The sequence below is a fragment of the Diabrotica virgifera genome, chromosome 2 (genome assembly GCF_917563875.1).
Source record: "Diabrotica virgifera virgifera chromosome 2, PGI_DIABVI_V3a".
In the NCBI taxonomy this organism is placed as follows: Eukaryota; Metazoa; Arthropoda; class Insecta; order Coleoptera; family Chrysomelidae; genus Diabrotica; species Diabrotica virgifera.
In genome coordinates this window covers 232005145-232024431 of record NC_065444.1, presented here as the reverse complement: position 1 = coordinate 232024431, position 19287 = coordinate 232005145, and the positions used below count along the sequence as shown (strand labels likewise).

At 32.5% G+C, this 19287-nt stretch overlaps 2 protein-coding genes across 6 annotated transcripts in view; one reads left to right on the top strand and one right to left on the bottom strand.

The window, feature by feature from the left end:
* The window catches only part of LOC114335390 (solute carrier family 26 member 6-like), a 210101-nt gene that overhangs the window by 146559 nt on the left and 44255 nt on the right, over positions 1-19287 (top strand). For all 5 annotated transcript variants that reach the window (XM_028285621.2, XM_028285620.2, XM_028285619.2 and 2 more), the window contains exons 3-8: positions 3080-3235; positions 5953-6063; positions 6794-6978; positions 8482-8646; positions 8828-8932; positions 10048-10181. In XM_028285621.2, the coding sequence (XP_028141422.2) occupies positions 3080-3235; positions 5953-6063; positions 6794-6978; positions 8482-8646; positions 8828-8932; positions 10048-10181 (856 nt within the window). The remainder of the gene's footprint in view (positions 1-3079; positions 3236-5952; positions 6064-6793; positions 6979-8481; positions 8647-8827; positions 8933-10047; positions 10182-19287) is intronic.
* Positions 11445-14784, bottom strand: LOC126880484 (uncharacterized). Its single transcript, XM_050644357.1, has 2 exons — positions 14542-14784; positions 11445-14193 (listed from the first exon to the last, which is right to left on the bottom strand). Exon 2 carries the CDS (start codon positions 14185-14187, stop codon positions 11515-11517), a length of 2673 nt encoding a protein of 890 aa, XP_050500314.1. The 5' UTR covers positions 14188-14193; positions 14542-14784; the 3' UTR covers positions 11445-11514.

The window sequence follows — 19287 nt, the reverse complement described above, 5'->3', positions numbered from 1 at the left end:
AAAATACTCGAAATTGTCAGATTAAGATAAGGTAAGTTAGGTACGTGCAAAAGAGTGTATATTTCCAAAATCTGACGATTTGATCGGGGGCGTAAGGAAATGATTGAGTCAAAAGGTTTCACAAAAAAAAGCGAATATTTCGCGAAATAAACGTCAGATCGGAAAACAAAAAAATACGACTTCCTTATCTTTCAAAAATCTATCAAATGGTACTAAACACGCCCCCCAGGGAGAGGGGTGGGGGTTACTTTAAAATATTAAATGGGACCCCTTAATTTTTATTGCAGATTTGGATTCTTTTCATAAAAATAAGCAACTATTATTCGGGATATTTTTTCGAATTATGGATAGATGGTGCTATAATCGGAAAAAACCATTATTGGAAATGGAAAATTTAATTAAAAAGTGAAAAGTCCCCACTAAAATTGAAAATTTTACTTAACTTTTTTGGTTTTAGGACCTAATAATCACAACTCAATAGGTCTCCATAACGCTCGAGTGACTGCAAATCTAGCGTACCATTTATTGCTCTCTTACCATTATTTAGCTAACGAAATCAATAGGGTGAATAATATGACAAACCAAAAATCTATATTTAAAATTTTTAATCTAAAATTCAATGTCACAATCAATAAACAAAACAGTTGACAGATATTTATTTAATTTATGTACGGCAGTCAGACGATATACATATTATCATAAATCCAAATTCAATTGCGGTATTAAAAACATTTTTAAATATGTACAAACTTTAAAGATAAGAACTTTAGACACATAATGAACATTTCAGCTAACGCCGAAATAAATTTAGGGGAATACCTTCTACAAATATATACAGGGTGTCCCGAAAAGATTGGTCATAAATTATACCACATATTCTTGGGTCAAAAATAGATTGATTGAACCTCACTTACCTATATACAATAGTGCACACAAAAAAAGTTACAGCCCTTTGAAGTTACAAAATGAAAATCGATTTTTTTTCATATATCGAAAACTCTCAGAGATTTTTTATTGAAAATGGACATGTGGCATTTTTATGGCAGCAACATCTTAAAAAAAAAATAAAGTGAGATTTGTGCACCCCATTAAAATTTTATGGGGTATGGTTCCCTTAAACCCCCCCAAACTTTTGTGTACGTTCCAATTGAATTATTATTGTGGCACCATTAGTTAAACACAATGTTTCTAAAACTTTTTTGCCTCTCAGTACTTTTTCGATAAGTGAGTTTTTATCGAGATATTTTGAATATTTTATCGAATCCACCACATATTTGTAAATGGTTAATACGGTTATAGATACCTGTTAATAATCTGAAAATTTATTTATAATTTACATTTTTAGGTATATTTTTAAAAAGAAGCTACATCTCGATAAAAGATGACTTATAAAATAAAAGACTAAGAGGCAAAAGTCTTAAAAACACTGTGTTTAACGAATGGTACCACAATAATAGTTTAATTGGAACGTACACAAACATTTGGGGGGTTTAAAGGAACAAAACCCCCATAAAATTTTTACGTAAATATATTGAAAAAGAAGCCGCATCTCGATAGAAACAAGCTTATCGAAAAAATACTAGGAGGCAAAAAAGTTTTAAAAACGTTGTGTTTAACTAATGGTACCACAATAATAGATTAATTGGAACGTACACAAAAGTTTGGGGGGGTTTAAAGGAACAAAATCCCCATAAATTTTTTATGCGGTGGACAAATTTCAACTATAATTTTGTTTTAAGATGTTCCTGTCATAAGAATGATCTTCATTTCATATAATAAATATTTTCAATAAAAAATCTCTAATAGTTTTCGATATATTGAAAACAATAGGTTTTCATTTTGTAATTTCAAAGGGCTGTAACTTTTTTTATGAGCGCATTTGTACTAAGGCAAGTTAGGTTCAATCGAACTATTTTTGACCCCAGAATGTGTGGTATAATTTATGCTCAATCTTTTCGGGACACCCGCACCGCATTCTATGAACACGCAGTGACCAACGCCAATAAAATCCCTTATCAGTAATAGAATTAACAGAACACGTATAGCAATAAATAAATCTTTGATGTTTGGGATAAAGGGCTTAAGTCAGAATTTCACAACAATAATGTTTTGATGTCTTCTGGACCAAATAAATCGCCTATTTTTATTGATACATACAGTCTACAACTGTTGTAGACTTAAACCGTATGTACCAATAAAAAGAGTCGATATTTTGGTCCAGAAAGCATCAAAACATTATTGTTGTGAAATTCATTGGATGTACGATGACACACGATCAATATTCTTGCCAATTAATCGAATTCGATGTGTTTCAGCATATTTCAGTAACCAACTACGTCATTCGGTTTAATTTTTTATTGGAACTGTCTCTATTAGGCCTGGATCCCGTGTACCAAAAAAAGTTGATTAATAGCAAGCTGAAAATTTGTTAATAGCTTAACGGTGTCTAGTCGAACAAACTTTGATATATGGAAACACTGGAACCGGGAAGTTTTAATTGTTTTTAAGTTTATTCAATACCAAACTTTATATAATATATGAAAAGATATTATTTGTCCGACAAATGGATAATTTGATAAGTCCGACACGTAGAACATGTCAAATGACAGGAATTATTTTGGTGGTAAAAAGCAGTCTGATTTTTGCACGAGAGTTTAATGAAAGAGTAACAAATCAATTGGAATTTCTGTCCGACAAAATACATGGGACGTTTTCGTAGTCTGATGACGATCGAAACTTGTAACCTGTTCCACAATTCAAACTTCCCCTATTCCAGTGTTCCCGTACATCAAAGTTTGTCCGACAAGACACCGTTAAGCTATTAACAAATTTTCAGCTTGCTATTGGTCAACTTTTTTTTGGTACGCAGGATAGAGACCTCTATAATTTCCAGAGAAACCAGCCGTTGATTTTTTGCAATTTAAATATGTGTGATCTGATAAAATCTCTACTAATTTGGACATACACTCTTATAACATGCATAACTAACTACTATATACATAGCATACATAACCAATAAATCTAAAATAACTGTTATTGTGTATATATTAATTACTTTGCTACATTATTCATTTTTTAGTTTTAGCATCATGTTGTCCTGAAAACTTGACATTCAAAAAATTTGTAAAACATACAGTGCCGGTCATTGGATGGTTACCAAAATACTCATTAAAAAATGACTTCTTTGCTGACGTAGCTGCAGGTTTTACTATAGCCATTTTGAATATTCCCCAAGGTGAGTGTAGTATTTTTAGAATATTTATCGTTAATGTACAGGAATCTCTCGTTATCCGCGGGCTTATTAACCGCGATTTCGCTTATCCACGGTTTAGATAGCCGTGGTTTCGATTTTTCGCAGTATAAATTTTGTTCGGTATCGACCCTTGATGAACACTCTACTTTATTCGGTTCATACGTTAATTCACTCACTTTCGACTTCACTCCTATGAATCACATTTCATAGTAGCTATTTCACAGATATGTACATACATTATGTATTTCTTCTCATTTGGCATAGTAACAGCTGATTACAGTTCTAGTTTTAAGGAAGTATACGGTTTCTATAGTAATGGTTAATCAGGAAAAGCTCGCCAGAAATACTGCTGCACTGGGCCAAATAACAAACGGAGCTCTAAAGTACCTCCCAATCAAAGCCATAGTTTATTTAACAAATATTAAAATAAATGTAATATTCAGATAATAAGACACATAATAAGACAAATCACGGAAAAAGCATATGAACACAACATGAAACTGTATATGCTTTTTGTGGATTTTAAACAGGCCTTCGATAAACTAACAAGAGGAGAAATAATAGAAGATCTAACGTTCATAAAAATACCAGGCAAATTAATACAGTTAAAAAAATGACAATGAAAGAGGCACAAGCAATAATATATTTAGGTCAAAAGACAACAGAGAAGATTAGGGTCCAGGGCGGAGTCAGACAAGGGGATGCCCTGTCAACTGAGTTATTCATTAGAGCTCTAGATTGTGCAATAAAAGAAGCAACAAATAACGGAATGATTAAATAAAAATGCAGTACGAATAGTAGGTTATGCAGATGATATCGTAATAATAGCCCGGGACAAAAGATCATTAATTAAGGCATTCTCTGAAATAGAAAAAGGGGCAAAAAGAAGAGGACTAGATATAAATATGGAACAAACAAAGCACATGAATGCAAGCAGATTTAAGAAAACAAGTCTAACACAAATGATAATAGATAATTACAGATTTGAGGAAGTAGATACATTCAAATACTTGGGAACGATGATTAGTAGAGATAATGAAAGAATAGACCTGAAACAGAAACTACAAGCAGGAAATAGAGCTTACCACAAAAATAAAAAAATAATAAAAGATAAAAAATTAAGCAGAAATACAAAGATGCAAATATATAAGACTACAATAAGGCCAGTGGTAATGTATGCCATATAAACCAACACCCTAACGTTAAAAGAAGAAGAACAGCTGAAAGCCTTTGAAAGAAAAATAATGCGCAACATTCTGGGACCAAAAGTAATAAATGAAAACGAAAGAAGACCCTGGATGAACCACGAAATAGAACAATGAATGAAAGGAGAAAACATAGTGAAAGAAGCAAAAGCACAAAGAATAAGGTGGTATGGTCATATAAGTAGAAAAAGTAAAGATGATCACATTAAAGTTATTACCAATTGGATACCCCCTGAGACAAGAGCACGAGGCAGACCAAAAGCAAGATGGAAACAGCAAGTCGAAAACGACTTAAGAGTTATGGGAATTCAAAACTGGAAAAAAAAGACAGAGAACCGAAATGAGTGGAGAAAAGTAGTGACCGAAACGAAGACACACCAGAAGCTTTGAGGAGATAGATTAGAAGAAAAGTGGACTGGTGCCCCATGTCTTAACGGATCATTAAAGTGAAAAACAGCTATAACTTCCACGGGAGTGTACAGCTTATATATATACAATATTCAGATACAGACTCTTCCCAAATCGATCGCAAGAAGTCCACGTGATAATGATTCTCAAACCAGGGAAGAAAAAGGCCACATACTTCTAGCAGTCAGCAAAATAGTAGAAAGGCATATTAACCAGATCTAAAACAAAGACAGACGAGCTTGGTATAATTTCTGAAGTACAATTTAGCTTCAGAGCATAGAAATCAAGCGAACATCAAGTACTCAAACTAACCTATAACAGATAAACAATGTGCAGGAGCTACATTAGTGGATGTAAGCAAAGACTTTGACAGAGTATGACATCAAGGTCTAGTATATAATAATGAGAGAATATGGATACAGAGGGGCCACGACAAGCCTAGTGACCTCGTATATTGGCGACCGGAGTGGTTATATGCAAAAAGAGAATTAATACCCCAGAAGATCAACAAATAGTACAAGACAGATCCATCAAATGGAAAATGAAGCCTAATACCTAGGAGTAACATCGCATAGAGGTCTAAAGTTTAAACTAGATAAAAACGCAATAATCCAACAGACAAAATAGCAAGAGCAGTCTCAGGGGATAATTAAGGAAAAAGCCAGAGCAAACTTGGTTGAGCTTGAATTCACCCAAACCAGATCCTGCGGGTATCAATAGGGTTAGATATTTCCATAAAGTAACAAATAATAGCAAATGCTTAAACAAATAATATGGTGACAAAATATCCACGTAGCTCTATCCGAAGAATCCATAAATTTCAAATTTTAAGAAGACTTAGATAATAAATAAATTTAGACACCCCCTCCAATCAATATAAAAAACAGTAATAAAAAATTACAGGACGATGTAAGCCACAAACAAATATGCCGCGAGAAAATACAGCTATTTTCTTGCGCAATCGCTTTCAAAAACGATATCCGAAGTGGAAATTGAAACTGTCTTTTTTGTTACTCTTATTTTTTTTATTTTATTTGTATTATGTTTCTAAAAATTTCTGTATTATTAATCCTTTGATTTTTTTAGGTATGGCTTATGGCCTCCTTGGTAACTTACCTCCTGTAACAGGAATTTATATGGCTGTGTTCCCTGCATTGGTATATGTTATTTTTGGAACTTCACGACATAATTCAATTGGTAAGTTCCAATAAAATCTGGTACAAAGTCATTTAGAGATTTCAAAAGAAAATTTATTCTACTTAACCTGTGTTTAATTTTTATTGTACTAAGTAATTTTTATGTGGTATTATAGACATTGAAGAAATGACACCTCACACATCTTATGAATAATATAACGTCACTCAAATGAAATAAAATTTACACAAATAGATTCGTCTCGAAATTTCAATGATTTCATATCATTGCGCCAACTCTGAATTTTAATAAATACCGGCATAAATTGTAATTAAACTTTATCGAAATCACATTTTTGAAGTCCATAAAACTGACATTCATAAATACTATTAGCGTTATGGCTATTCAAAAGAAATTACCCAGCGTTAGCTAAGCGGATTAAAGGAACCATATACTGTTGTAGGCCTAGACAAATTGTACCTACATTATTATCTATAAGCCTCTGCCTTAAAGATTTATAGAGTCGCGATTCCGAAAATCTTGTTTCTCTCTTTGACTCATTTAAATTCCCATTTGATTTTACATAAACTTATATCAATTTAAGTTGTTATTATTCAAAATTAAGAGTCTGCGCAATGATATGAAATGATCGTAATTTCGAAATCAATCTATTCATGTAAATTTTATTTCATTTGAGCGACTGTAAACATACTTTCCATACGATGTGTGCGGTGTCCTTTAGCACAATAAACATATTTTTATTATTTTTATTTGATCTCTGTATATTTTTTAGGAACATTTTCCATTGGATGTTTAATGACGGGTAAAGCTGTTTTGGAATGGGCTGATCCACTTTACTTTAGAGCCGCAAAAGATGTAGTAAATGGTACCATGGCCGGTGACGTCAATATAACTCCCACGGGATATACTCCCATACAAGTTGCCTCTGCGGTAACACTTGTATCGGCAATTACTCAGGTAATTATAGGTATTTTGCATATATGTAGTTTTTGTTTTAGTATTAATAAAATAGTTCCAGAGAGTAATAGGGCATTCTGCTAAGTACTTAGCTTACAAAAAAGGAAAATTTTGGAAACCTGGTGTTTTATTTCAGAAAATAGCCTCCTTTTAGGTCCATGTTTCATTGGAGGTTACGAAACTATGTATAAAGACCTTCGGATTACGCTTAACTAGCGACTACTAGATCTGCTATGAAGTGGTTTCACGGTTGCGCTTTTAGTATGACACAATTGATCCAAAAGATGGCATAACCCAGACATCCAAAGTGAAAGTTATCCTCCAACACCAAATTGTTCTATATGGTCCACATAATGTTCAGAAAAAAGTCACACAAACAATTTTGAGCGTCAGGTTTGGGAAGGGGGGATAGGGGGGAGAACTCGGTGTGGTTCTTTAGCTTTTTCGTCAATATTTCTAAAACTATGCGGGTTTGCCTAAACAACCTTCTGTACAAAAATGTTCTACATTAAGTTTAGAATAAAAAAGGCCCTATGCATAATCCTTCTTAAATGAACGGTTCAAAAGTTACGGAGGTAGTATAGTATAATTGGTCCAAAAAAAGGCCTAACCCAGAATCCAAAGTAAAAGTTTTCCTTTAACACCAAATTGTTCTATATAGTCCACATATTGGTTAGTAAAAGTTACACCATTTTGAGCGTCCGGTTTGGGGGGGGGGAGATGGGGAAGAAATCGGTAAATTAGTAGTTTTTTTACGTTTTTCGCCAATTTTTCTAAAACTATGGTTTAGCTTAAACAATGTTCTATACAAAAATGTTAAAACAAAAAAGGTCCGATACATAATTGTTATAAAATCAACGGTTCCAGAGTTACGGAGGGTGAAAAGTGGAGGTTTACGATACTTTATATATTTTTTGGGCAATTTGATGATGTTTTTGGGTGGTGAATTTGACGTTTCTTCAAGGACTTATCACTAACATACCATCGGCCACTGAAATAGCAAATTTTATTTACAAAACACAATCCTGTTAAAGAAATTTTTTTGTATTATTAAAGAAAATACGTATTTTTTTGTTTTTCATTTGGAAGTGTATTTCTCGAGACATTAGACCATTTCTATTATTTACCTATGACATCAGGATAAATTGTTTTTTTTTTCGATTATAGCGCCATCTATCCATAGTTCAAAAGAATGTCTCGAATAAAAGTTACTTACTTTTACGTAAGGAATCAAAATCTAAAAAAAAACTTGGGGTTTCTATTTAAGATTTTAAAGTTACCTGCCCCACCTCTAGGGGGTGGAGTGGGGGTCGTGTTTTTTGTCATTCGATAGATTTTTGAAAATTATTGAACGCGTATTTTTCAGTTTTTCGATACTATGTTTATTTCGAGTAATATTCGGCCGTTCAGACTTTTGGGACACCCTATATATTAGTTCCTATCTAAAGATGTTATTATACTGTACCGTGTTATACAAATATTCATTTTTCTATTTATTTTCAGCTGGTAATGTGTTTTCTACGACTAGGAGCTGTTACAGCTCTTCTTTCCGATATGTTGGTAAATGCCTTTACATGCGGAGCTGCATTTCAGATTGTCGTTACGCAGTTAAAAGATTTATTTGGCATTAACATACCAAAAGTAAAAGGAAATTTTTTAACTACTCAGGTAAATTTAATACATAATATTATAATATATAACAATTAATACTAAAACTATTAAAAATGTAGCCATATATTTTTTCTTTAAAATGTAAGCGACTCAAATAAATTATAATTTATGTTTTGACCTTTCTTAAGTGGAATTTGAAAGCTTTTAAGTGCTTTAATAATGTGTGTATTTATTTCAGACTCTTCAATTATTGTTTGAGAAGATAGGGGAAGCTAGTTCCGCAGAAATGATTATTTCTGCTGTGTCTATCGCAGTATTAGTACTTAATAACATATTCTTAAAGGTAAGATTTCAAATGAACCGCAGATTTTATCTAAAACATTTAATAAATGTATTTTCACTGATAAATTTAAAAATGAAGGGGGTATGCGCAAAATATTGGTCCAATGCTATTTAAATGCATTTATTTTTTTCGAATCCTGGGAAAACGAATAAATATTTTTAAAAAATTTAAACGCAGAATGAAAGATTACATTATTACCGACGGCCGAAAGTCTCTTAGAATAAACGAAAAGTTTCTTTTGAATAAAATATTTGAAATTTAAAATCACACTAAATTTTCTATTTTTTCACCCCTGTAACTTATAGGTCTGGATCCCGTGTATGAAAAAAAAGTTGATTAATAGCAAGCTGAAAATTTGTTAATAGCTTAAGGGTGCCTAATCGGATAAACTTTGATATATGGGAACACTGGAACAGGGGCAGTTTTAATTGTGGAACAGGTTAAAAATTTGGAACGGTCATACCACGAAAACGGCACATTTATTTCATCCGACAGAACAGACTTAAACTCTCCGAACAGAGATTAAACTCTCATGCAAAAATCAGACTGCTATTTATCACCTGTCATAATTCCTGTCATTTGACATATTCTACATGTTCCACTCATTAAAACGCCCATTTGGTGATAAATAGCAGTCTGATTTTTGCATGATAGTTTAATCTCTGTTCGGAGAGTTTAAGTCTGTTCTGTCGGACAAAATAAATGTGCCGTTTCTTGCTCTGACCGTTCCAAATTTTTAACCTGTTCCACAATTAAAACTGCCCCTGTTCCAGTGTTCCCATATATCAAAGTTTGTCTGACTAGACACCCTCAAGCTATTAACAAATTTTCAGCTTGCTATTAATCAACTTTTTTTTCATACGCGGGATCCAGACCTATTATTAAAATACACATTATAGAAGTTTTCAGAGACTTTGGGCTCTAGGTAATAATGCAATCTTTCGTTCTGTGTTTAAATTTTTCAAAAATACTAAAAAAATAATTTTCGCAGGATTCGAAAAAAATTAATGCATTTAAATAGTATTAGATCAAAATTTTGCGCCTGCCCCCTTAATGCTGAGTATAAAAATGTTTTATGTACAAAATTAGGTTTAATAATATTCTCTTATTTTCAGCCAATTGTAGAAAAAAGATCAAGAATTCCGATACCTATCGAGTTGATAGTGGTTGTGATAGGAGCATTGGTTTCCAATTTATTTAATTTTCAACAAAAATACGATATTGCTGTTGTAGGAACAATACCTAGCGGGTAAGAATTTCTTTAATAGAATAATAAAAATAAATATCTAATTATAAATAATATATTTATTTAAATCTTTTATCTATTCAGAGTGTTTGTTCTTCTGTATTTATGGGGTGGCTCCCCTGTTTCTACTTGTAAACTTTTATTCCTGGATCCAGCGTACGAAAAAAAGTTTATTAGTAGCAAGCGGAAAATTTGTTAATAGCTTAACGGTTTCTAGTCGGACAAACTTTGACGTACGGGAACACTGGAACAGGAGAAGTTTTAATTGTGGAACAGGTTACAGGTTTCGAACGTCAGACTACGAAAACGTCCCATTTATTTTTTCGGACAGAACTTTCAATTGATTTGTTACCCTTTCATTAGACTCTCATGCAAAAATCAGACTGCTATTTACTACCAATATAAATCCTGTCATTTGACATGTTTTACGTGTCGGACTTATTAAAATGCCCAAAATTATATGTCGGACGAATATTTTTCATATATTTTATAAATAAAACTATTGAATAAACTTAAAGACAACCTGCTAGTTTTCGCAATCATAAACTTGTCACGATGACACGTTCCACAATTAAAATTACGTTCCACAATTAAAACTTCCCCTGTTTCAGTGTTCCCATACATCAAAATTTGGAAATGGGTCCAGATGCGGTCAAGGTAATTTTCGTTGCAAAAGCGGTCAATCCAAAATATTTTGGCAGGTAACGTTGCACTTGCGATCAGACATTTTACTTAAAAGCTAGAAAGTAAGAAGGTCGTAAATTAGTAAAACCACCCAAGTTATTAGCAGGCCCGGTCGACCCTATTGAAATATTTTATTCCACTTATCTATATTTCGAACAATAGGTAATGAAAACAGTAATGACTAAACCACAATAATCCCCTCATTACGAATTTTTAGAAAGTTTATATTTGCCTAATTATAAAGGTTGGGGGGAGAATTACCAAAATCTAAATATAAAAACAAATGCATATCGATGCTTAAGATGTGATACCGCGTATCTGCAAAAACCCCTTTTTACAGGAGACGCAAAAAACGTTCTGTTGTGTGAGAATTAAATATTTTAATACTATTTTATATATTTTTCATCATCATATATAATTTCTTTTAATATTTTGTATATCATTTCTTTTAATATAATCTCATTAACAAAAAGCTGCAGATACGTAGAATCACTATTGTTTAATTGTTGGTTAGAGGAGGATTACGTGTAATCACTACCAAATGTAAATATTGCAATTTGTTATTTGTGTGGGAGAAAGAAATTTATTGACTTAAAATATTTATTTAAAAAATGCAGAAAACACAAAAATCAATAAAACAACAAATACGTTGTTAATTCTTCTGTTTACTCTCGTGAGGCAAGGTGTCGTAGAAACCATGGCAGTCTTTAGGAATTACACTTTTAAGTTGCTGTAAGTGATTATATTTTGTGTTGGTTATTTTGATAGGAGCGTTACGTAATGGTTTAAACTGGCCTAGTTGTGAAACATTGGTTTTTGCACTTCTAGGTTTTCTTGTAGGTAGATCTATAAACTCACCACAATAATCTAATTTTACTTGGATGATTCCATCAGGCGTATACTTGATGACTTTAATATCAGTTACGGTTGGATCGTTCACTTTTCGACCTGGTCTAATGGAAGGGTATACTAAAGTTTCGGAAAAATTTTTGATAAAGTCATAAGTGACCTCTTTTGTCTGGTATGGTGTTTGTTTCCTCGACTCCTTTGTGAGTCTGATATAATCACTTGGAAGATAAATAGACTTATATTTTACTGTCTTTTCTATTTGAGCGTGAACGGAATCGGCCTCCATTTGTGTGTGGCCACGCTCAAGATACTTTTGGTAGGTAATAACATTGTTTTCGACACTAAAAGATAGAAGCGCATTTGACAATGTAGCATTCCTATTCTGATAGGTGCAACCATCGCTCCAAATAATAATAGGAATATTTACAGGACAGAGGTCTAACAAGTAATCAGTGATACAAGTTGCAAAGGTATTGGCGGATAGGTCAGCTTCTGTTTCTCTAAACCAGTAGCATCTTACATGATGAGTATTAACATTAAATATGGTAAAGTTGTGACAGCAAAGTTTTGTTTTATAGTATAAAGCCGATGCATTTAACATGGGACATACTTTTACTGCCTGAAGATCTTGTGTTAGGACAATGCATTGTTTTACATGCCCTGCCTGTTTGTCGTTCTCCTTTTCTTGCCTTGCTTTTTCTTTGTTGTTAATGTGCTTCTTATAGACATTCTCATCTAGATTATTTGTTTCATAACTGCAGCATGTATCACAACGATCTTTTTTTGGTATGTGGAAGGAAATATGTTTTTCTTTTACTATTAAATCAAAAGTGTATCTTGAAACTGGTTTCAATTCCTTATTTTGTTCACGGCACATTCTGGAATATTCCTGGTATACTTTGCTCATATTGTCTCCAAAAATAGGCTCAATATATAATTTACTTGTAGATTTGCGACAATAGTGAGCAGGGAGTTTCGGAAGAGAATCTAAAAAATTACGCAATACATCTTTGGCGCTGTTACTGGACTTATTGCATTGAGTTTCTTTTTGGATCTCTGCTATTTTTCTCTTCTCTCTTCTTCTCTCATTATTTACCTCTGTTGCTGCTATCATTCCATGCTTTGTTTCTGATGTCAAACAGTTAAATACATAATGTTCTGTAAGAGCAAACGTTGACAAAAATAACTTTTTGCAAACAGTCAAAATCTTGCCATCTAATGTTTTAAGTGTGTAGGTTAATGTATTTTTCCTCCTTGATTCTTCAGTCTCTTTCTTTGTATTTCTGTTTTTTTCTTTTTTGCAAACCAGAGAAGCGATATAGATTTTTTTCTGGTCCCATGTGAGATTGTTCCAAAAGTTGTTGAAAAGTTCTTTTCGGTCCTCTTCATTTAAATCTTGACACTGCCTTACTGTGGATTTTTTACATACGGAGGATAAGCAGACTGGTCCCATTTGTTTTTCATTTCTAGGTGTTCCTCTTTTCGCTGTCTTTCCAATCCTTGTCCAGCCAATATATTTTTTTCCGTGTTGTCTTAGTCTTTTATTTTTAATATCGTGCCATTCGTTGATATCTGCTATTTTTTTTCGAGCTTTTTTATTTTCGTTGTTACCGTCATTATCGGCTCTTGCTACTGGTTCTTCCCCTTCTTGTTGTTTGCCTTCTTCCGAACTAGTTGAGTAATCTGACTTATTTTCGTTTTCTGGCAACCACGATTCATCAATCTGATCAGCAATTACAGACGATGAGCTCGACATCACTTCATTTAAAATACCTTCGTGGTTTAGTGCAACGTCATTTCTTAATTCTTCTAGATGTGTTTTGTCCCTGGAGAGCTCATTTGTCGAAATTTCATTGGAAACCGTTTCTAATATTGCTTCACAATCTAAATCTTCCCCTTCTTGTTGTTTGCCTTCTTCCGAACTAGTTGAGTAATCTGACTTATTTTCGTTTTCTGGCAACCACGATTCATCAATCTGATCAGCAATTACAGACGATGAGCTCGACATCACTTCATTTAAAATACCTTCGTGGTTTAGTGCAACGTCATTTCTTAATTCTTCTAGATGTGTTTTGTCCCTGGAGAGCTCATTTGTCGAAATTTCATTGGAAACCGTTTCTAATATTGCGTCACAATCTAAACGTTCATTGTCAATATTCCTTAGCCAGTTACTCACTTTTTCAAAATCAGATTCCTTTGGCAATCCATCAGTAACATTGTTTATGTCTGTCGAAAACGTTTCGTTTGTTACTGCAGACTCCCCCAATAAAAGCAGATTGGCTGCGGCAACCTCTTGTTCCAAAGATAATAATGTAGGTCCCAGCTCATCCGCATCGGTATTTTCCAATACTGTGGCTTCTTCATTGTTTGTTTTTATGGCACACTTAATGGTGTCCTTGATATTATTGTTTAAAACGTGAACTATTACGTCATTTCTTGCATTTGTTACCATTTGACGACCTCTAGAGGTACTCATTTTAATCTGGAACAAAACAGTAATCTAAAATATTTAATCGAATTATAATGAAATAAATTTAAAATAAACAGAAGTCTTTGGACAATAATTTACTATTTATAAAAAATATTATACTCGTATATTGCTTTAGTGATTTCAGGTATCTGAAGGTATACCTATTTATCAAAAAAGTGGTTACTGTGATATCGCGTATCTGTTTTCCTGTTCTAACGCCGAAGTTTATTGATTTATGATGCAAATAACAAAGGTTTTTAAATAATACCACAATTCGACAACATCTGTCTGCAACTTTGAACATATTTTATGATGCTTTTTGTTTCTTTATAAATAAATTATGGTTTTGTAAGTACATACCTTTATCAACACAATGTTACCACAGCACGTTACTATGTCAACTAATTCAGATACGCGCTGTCACATTAAAAGATATTCAGGTTACCTATACCAGATGTCACTACTAATCACGTTACTCATTCAAACTGTATAGGTCAAATTAGCGCTTTCACCACAATATGACAGAGTATTTTTTACATGCAATAAGCAATAAATCTCATTTTGTCAAAAATTGCAGATACGCGGTATCACATCTTAAGCATCGATATAATTTGTATATTGTTAGTTTGAGAGATTGTTTAGTGCAGTACGTAACAACTTTTAATAATGGAAAATTTTGAAGTGATTGAAACCACCAAGGGAAAACCTTCTGCTCTTCACGCTGGGTATGTGTAAAAGAACGTCACCACAACTGTAAAGGGAGGATGAAGACAAAACTGACGGAATTACTCGAAGTCAACCAACAAACTTGTGTCCCCGATGTAGCTCTCTTAGAAGTAAAAAAGGTTACGTAACTTTCAAAAAAGAGAGCTCGAGAAGAAGACACCCAACCCCAGACATTTACAGGGAAGAGTTCGAAAAACTATTTACAAAAGGACTCCATTTTGTAAGTGAAATTCCTTTGTGTGCCTCACGTAAGTCTACACTTTGTCGTTCAAGACATTTACAAACTGGTGTCGGACCAGAACCAGCGTCGTCTATTGAAATAGATTAAATAGAATGGACTTAAACCTAGAAAATAAGAAACGAAAGAAAATGTATATTCAACTGGATAATAGGATAAAGAGTGCAACATAACTATTGCAGATCTCTTATGATATAAAATCATTTTTGGTGTCCGTGGCAAATATTCAAAAATTTAACTAAAAAAACATTAAAATAAAAAAATGACAAAAAAAACAAAGATAAAAAACAGAAAAAATAGATAAAAAAAGCTAAAAAAGATAAAAAAACAAAAAAAATTAAACATGCCTATGATTCATCATAGCCAGTCCTAAGTTTTGCTAAAATGTGAAGGATTTTTTTTAAATGTTTGTACTTACCTAATACATATTAAATATAAAAAAGACATGAAAGCATCATGGGAGGGAACTCCCAGTTTTAAATTTATAATACTTTTTAACATTTGACACAAACAGTAAAGTATCCAATTTATATAGAAATAATCAACAATTCGCTAATATTTTATTTATGTGACACTAAGGTTTATTAAATCAACTATCTTCATTTTTTTAAGTTAATGCATATAATCTCACTAAACTCTCAAAAGAATCAAGTTTTTTTATATCAAAATACTTTTTGCCGTAATAAAATTATTAGTAAGCATTTTCTCCTCTTATCAACGTCTACGGTAAATTTTATTTAAATCTTACAAAAATTTGATTATAGAATTATTCATGTGATAGTGGTAGAAAAAGGTAAAAATATTATTTGTTTATTAGGCAATGACCGCACATGCAACGATAAAATCAACATATTTTTGTATGACCGCAAATGCAACGATAATAGCCGTGATCGCAAATGCTACGACCGCATCTGCAACGACACCGTCCGTCCGACTAGACACCATTAAGCTATTAGCAAATTTTCAGCTTGCTATTAATCAACTTTTTTTTGGTACGCGGGATCCAGGCCTATTTCTATTGAGCTAGTTCTAAGTCGTCCTGTGGACATTATTAATGCCAATTCTGAATAACTTCACCTTATTGATATAATGTCGTTATATGCGTAATTAAGGATTTCGTTATCATCTACATCTCCAGGTGTTTGACGGTATGATATTAGTCATGGCAATTAAAACCTTTGATGATGTGCAGTGATTTGACTTTTACTTGAAAATTGCGTTGTTTAAGAAAATTTGCAGTGAAATGTATATTACCTTGAACATGTCATATGTGCAGTGACTTGATCAAATAGTACCACCAAGCTGTATCAAATGGTTGTGTAATATCTACGAATACTCCAATAATTACTTGTTTTTTTTTTAAATAAGTATTAAGAATTTGTGATTTTAAATGGGATTATCAGTATGTCGCTAAGCTAATCTGAGACACAACTGTCTACACTACAATCACAATAAAAATGCACTATATCCGTACCTCAGAACAAAAGTGTATTAAGTCACAAAATGTAAATTTTACAGGAGAGCGAAAATAAAAATTTTTTTTAGTGTTTTGTAACATTTTTCATTTAATACATTAAATTGTATTTAGCAAATTCTTATAAATGTGAATAATGATCATTGTTCTTTTTACAACTAAAACGATTTTTTTTTTGAAAATTACTGTTTTCGGGAAAAATGGACTTAACACATTTTCGCTCTGAAAAATAAATTTTTTACTGTGAATTAATATTAATTTTGCTACCTATTCTATGCAAAAACGGAGCTCTATTAGGAAAAATATCATACCTATTTTACAAAATTAAGGAAATGTTTGGATATAAAGAACTAAAAATATTATACGGGCGTATTTGTAACAAAACCATTAATACAGTACTAAAAAAACTACTTAAAAAGTCGAATTGAAAAAAACAAAAATGGTTGTAACGCAACTGTATTTTTATTAACTAAAAAAAATTAACAATAACTTTTTGAAGTACATACATAAAAAAATAATTAAAAACTTAACACAGGGCTACTGCCCCTATATCAGTAATTTGAATTGTGTCTTTAAGCACTAGAGTCTGAAAAAAATCGTGAATCCTCGCTTTAACCCACTTTAGCAGAAGATCATTGAATTTTTTAGTACTTATTGGATTTAAGGTATCTCTCAACGAAATCAGAGAATCTTCTACATATTGATGATTTCTTCTACCAACTCTTCGTTTAAGTCTACACGCTTAAATTACAAATCGAAGTCTGTTTTAAAGTACAGAATCCCAGGATTTCCTTGTCTGAATTCTGAATTACATACATACTGTTTGTGAAATTAATTTTTTTTCATTATTCTCAGTTTTATTTTTATTTTGAAATGGCGAATCGTAAGTCTTTAAGATTAGAAATTGTCATTTCATTATTTCATACACTTTGAAATATTTGTTTTTTCCGAAAATTTTAACCAACTGTAACCAATCCTATGGAGTAGATAATAATTTGAATATTAGGGCATTTTTAGCCTCTACTTTATAACTGAGTGTATACTGTCCACCTTCATGGGCGTATGCCCTCGCAAAAGGAATTTGTGAGTGATTTCTTTTATATTATTTTATTCTCGAAAGTAGATAAAAGTAGCACATAATCATTTGTAAGTTCCGGTTTTGGGATGAGCAATTATTTGTTCAAATAACAATAGAAGTTGTGCTTTGAGGTAATGAATGATCGTATTGGACCAATCATGAGGCCATTTCGTTTCCACCTCAACCAGCAATTGATTTATCCCACATTAGACAGTTCGCCTGTTTTTCAGTTGAATCATAAAATTATAATTAAAACACCAGCGTTTTAGACTGTAAAAACTTTAAGGATAAGTTAGCTTTGGGTAAGGAAGACATTTTTGTAAATTTATCATTAAAACTTTTTGTCCAGGGCTATTGATGGACATCTTCTTGTCTATTTGTTTCAATTCGTACCATCACTTGTAATATTTCTCACTCAGCTTCAGACGTTGACTGTCATAGATTGATTAGAAATCCATCACATTTATCACAAGTGTCTTTTGAAGAAGCAGCTAATGATAAATTAAATTCTGTATTAAAAATGTGATTGTAAAGCCATTCTTTGTCTACTTCGTCCGAAGGAATGTTTTTCATATCTCATTATTCCTTAAACATCCTAAACATTGTAGAAATATTTTAGCGACCTCCTAAATATTTGTTCGCTGTCCTTCTTCGACTATAATGTGATTATTCATATGGATATGGATATGGATATGGATAGGCCATTATATGCTCATGAATCCTATCTTTTACCACATTCTTTACTTTATATTTAGATAGCTGCTTTCCTCTTTTGTCACATTCTAAAACTCCACTTGTTTGCATTTTTTCAAGTTAACATCTAACAATAGATTGAGAAATATCTAGAGTCTCTTTTCTTCAATGGCAAAAAAAAATATTTCCAGTTACAACGGCCAGCTTGAGCACCTGTTCGTTCTCTGTTTCTTTCGATACACGTTTTTTCAAGATAACATATAAACTGTCTTTTTGGATCTATGGTTATCTCATGATTCCAAAATTTTCGGTGAATTTGTGGTACCTGAGGCACAAATTTGTCAAATTTTAAAAGATTGTATACTTAATGCTCTGCCTGAATTGCATTATGTGGGACATACTACTTTTTGTTGGACATAATATCTTTTTGCCCTGGAAAACGTATACACCATTTTGGATCTAATACATTTGAAGTGCAGAAGATACTGTTTTGCTCTAAGCCAAGTGTGGACTTAATACTGTTCATACAAGGCTATTTTGGCCAATTTCAGTCGAAACAGCGAATAAGAAACACCAGTGAATAGAGCGAAAAATTTTAAGCCCAGTGAGCTAAAAAAGTAGAAAACTGAAATTTTGGACTTAATACAGTTTTGCTCTGAGGTACGGATATAGAAATAAACAAACCAAGACACGTTGAATATTCGAGAAGCACTCCTAAGCTTCACCGAATCGGAATTCACAAAAAAAGAAGTAAGTAAAGCAATACAACAGCTGAAAAGAGGGAAAGCAGCTGGAATAGATAACATTACCACAGAACTACTGAAAGCAGATAGATAAACATCGGAAGAAATCCTATATGTACTAATAAACAAAATATGGCAGGAGGAGAGAATACCT

Excerpts from the sequence above, each read along its gene's own strand:
- LOC126880484 (XM_050644357.1), bottom strand. The coding sequence starts at position 14,187 with ATGAGTACCTCTAGAGGTCGTCAAATGGTAACAAATGCAAGAAATGAC.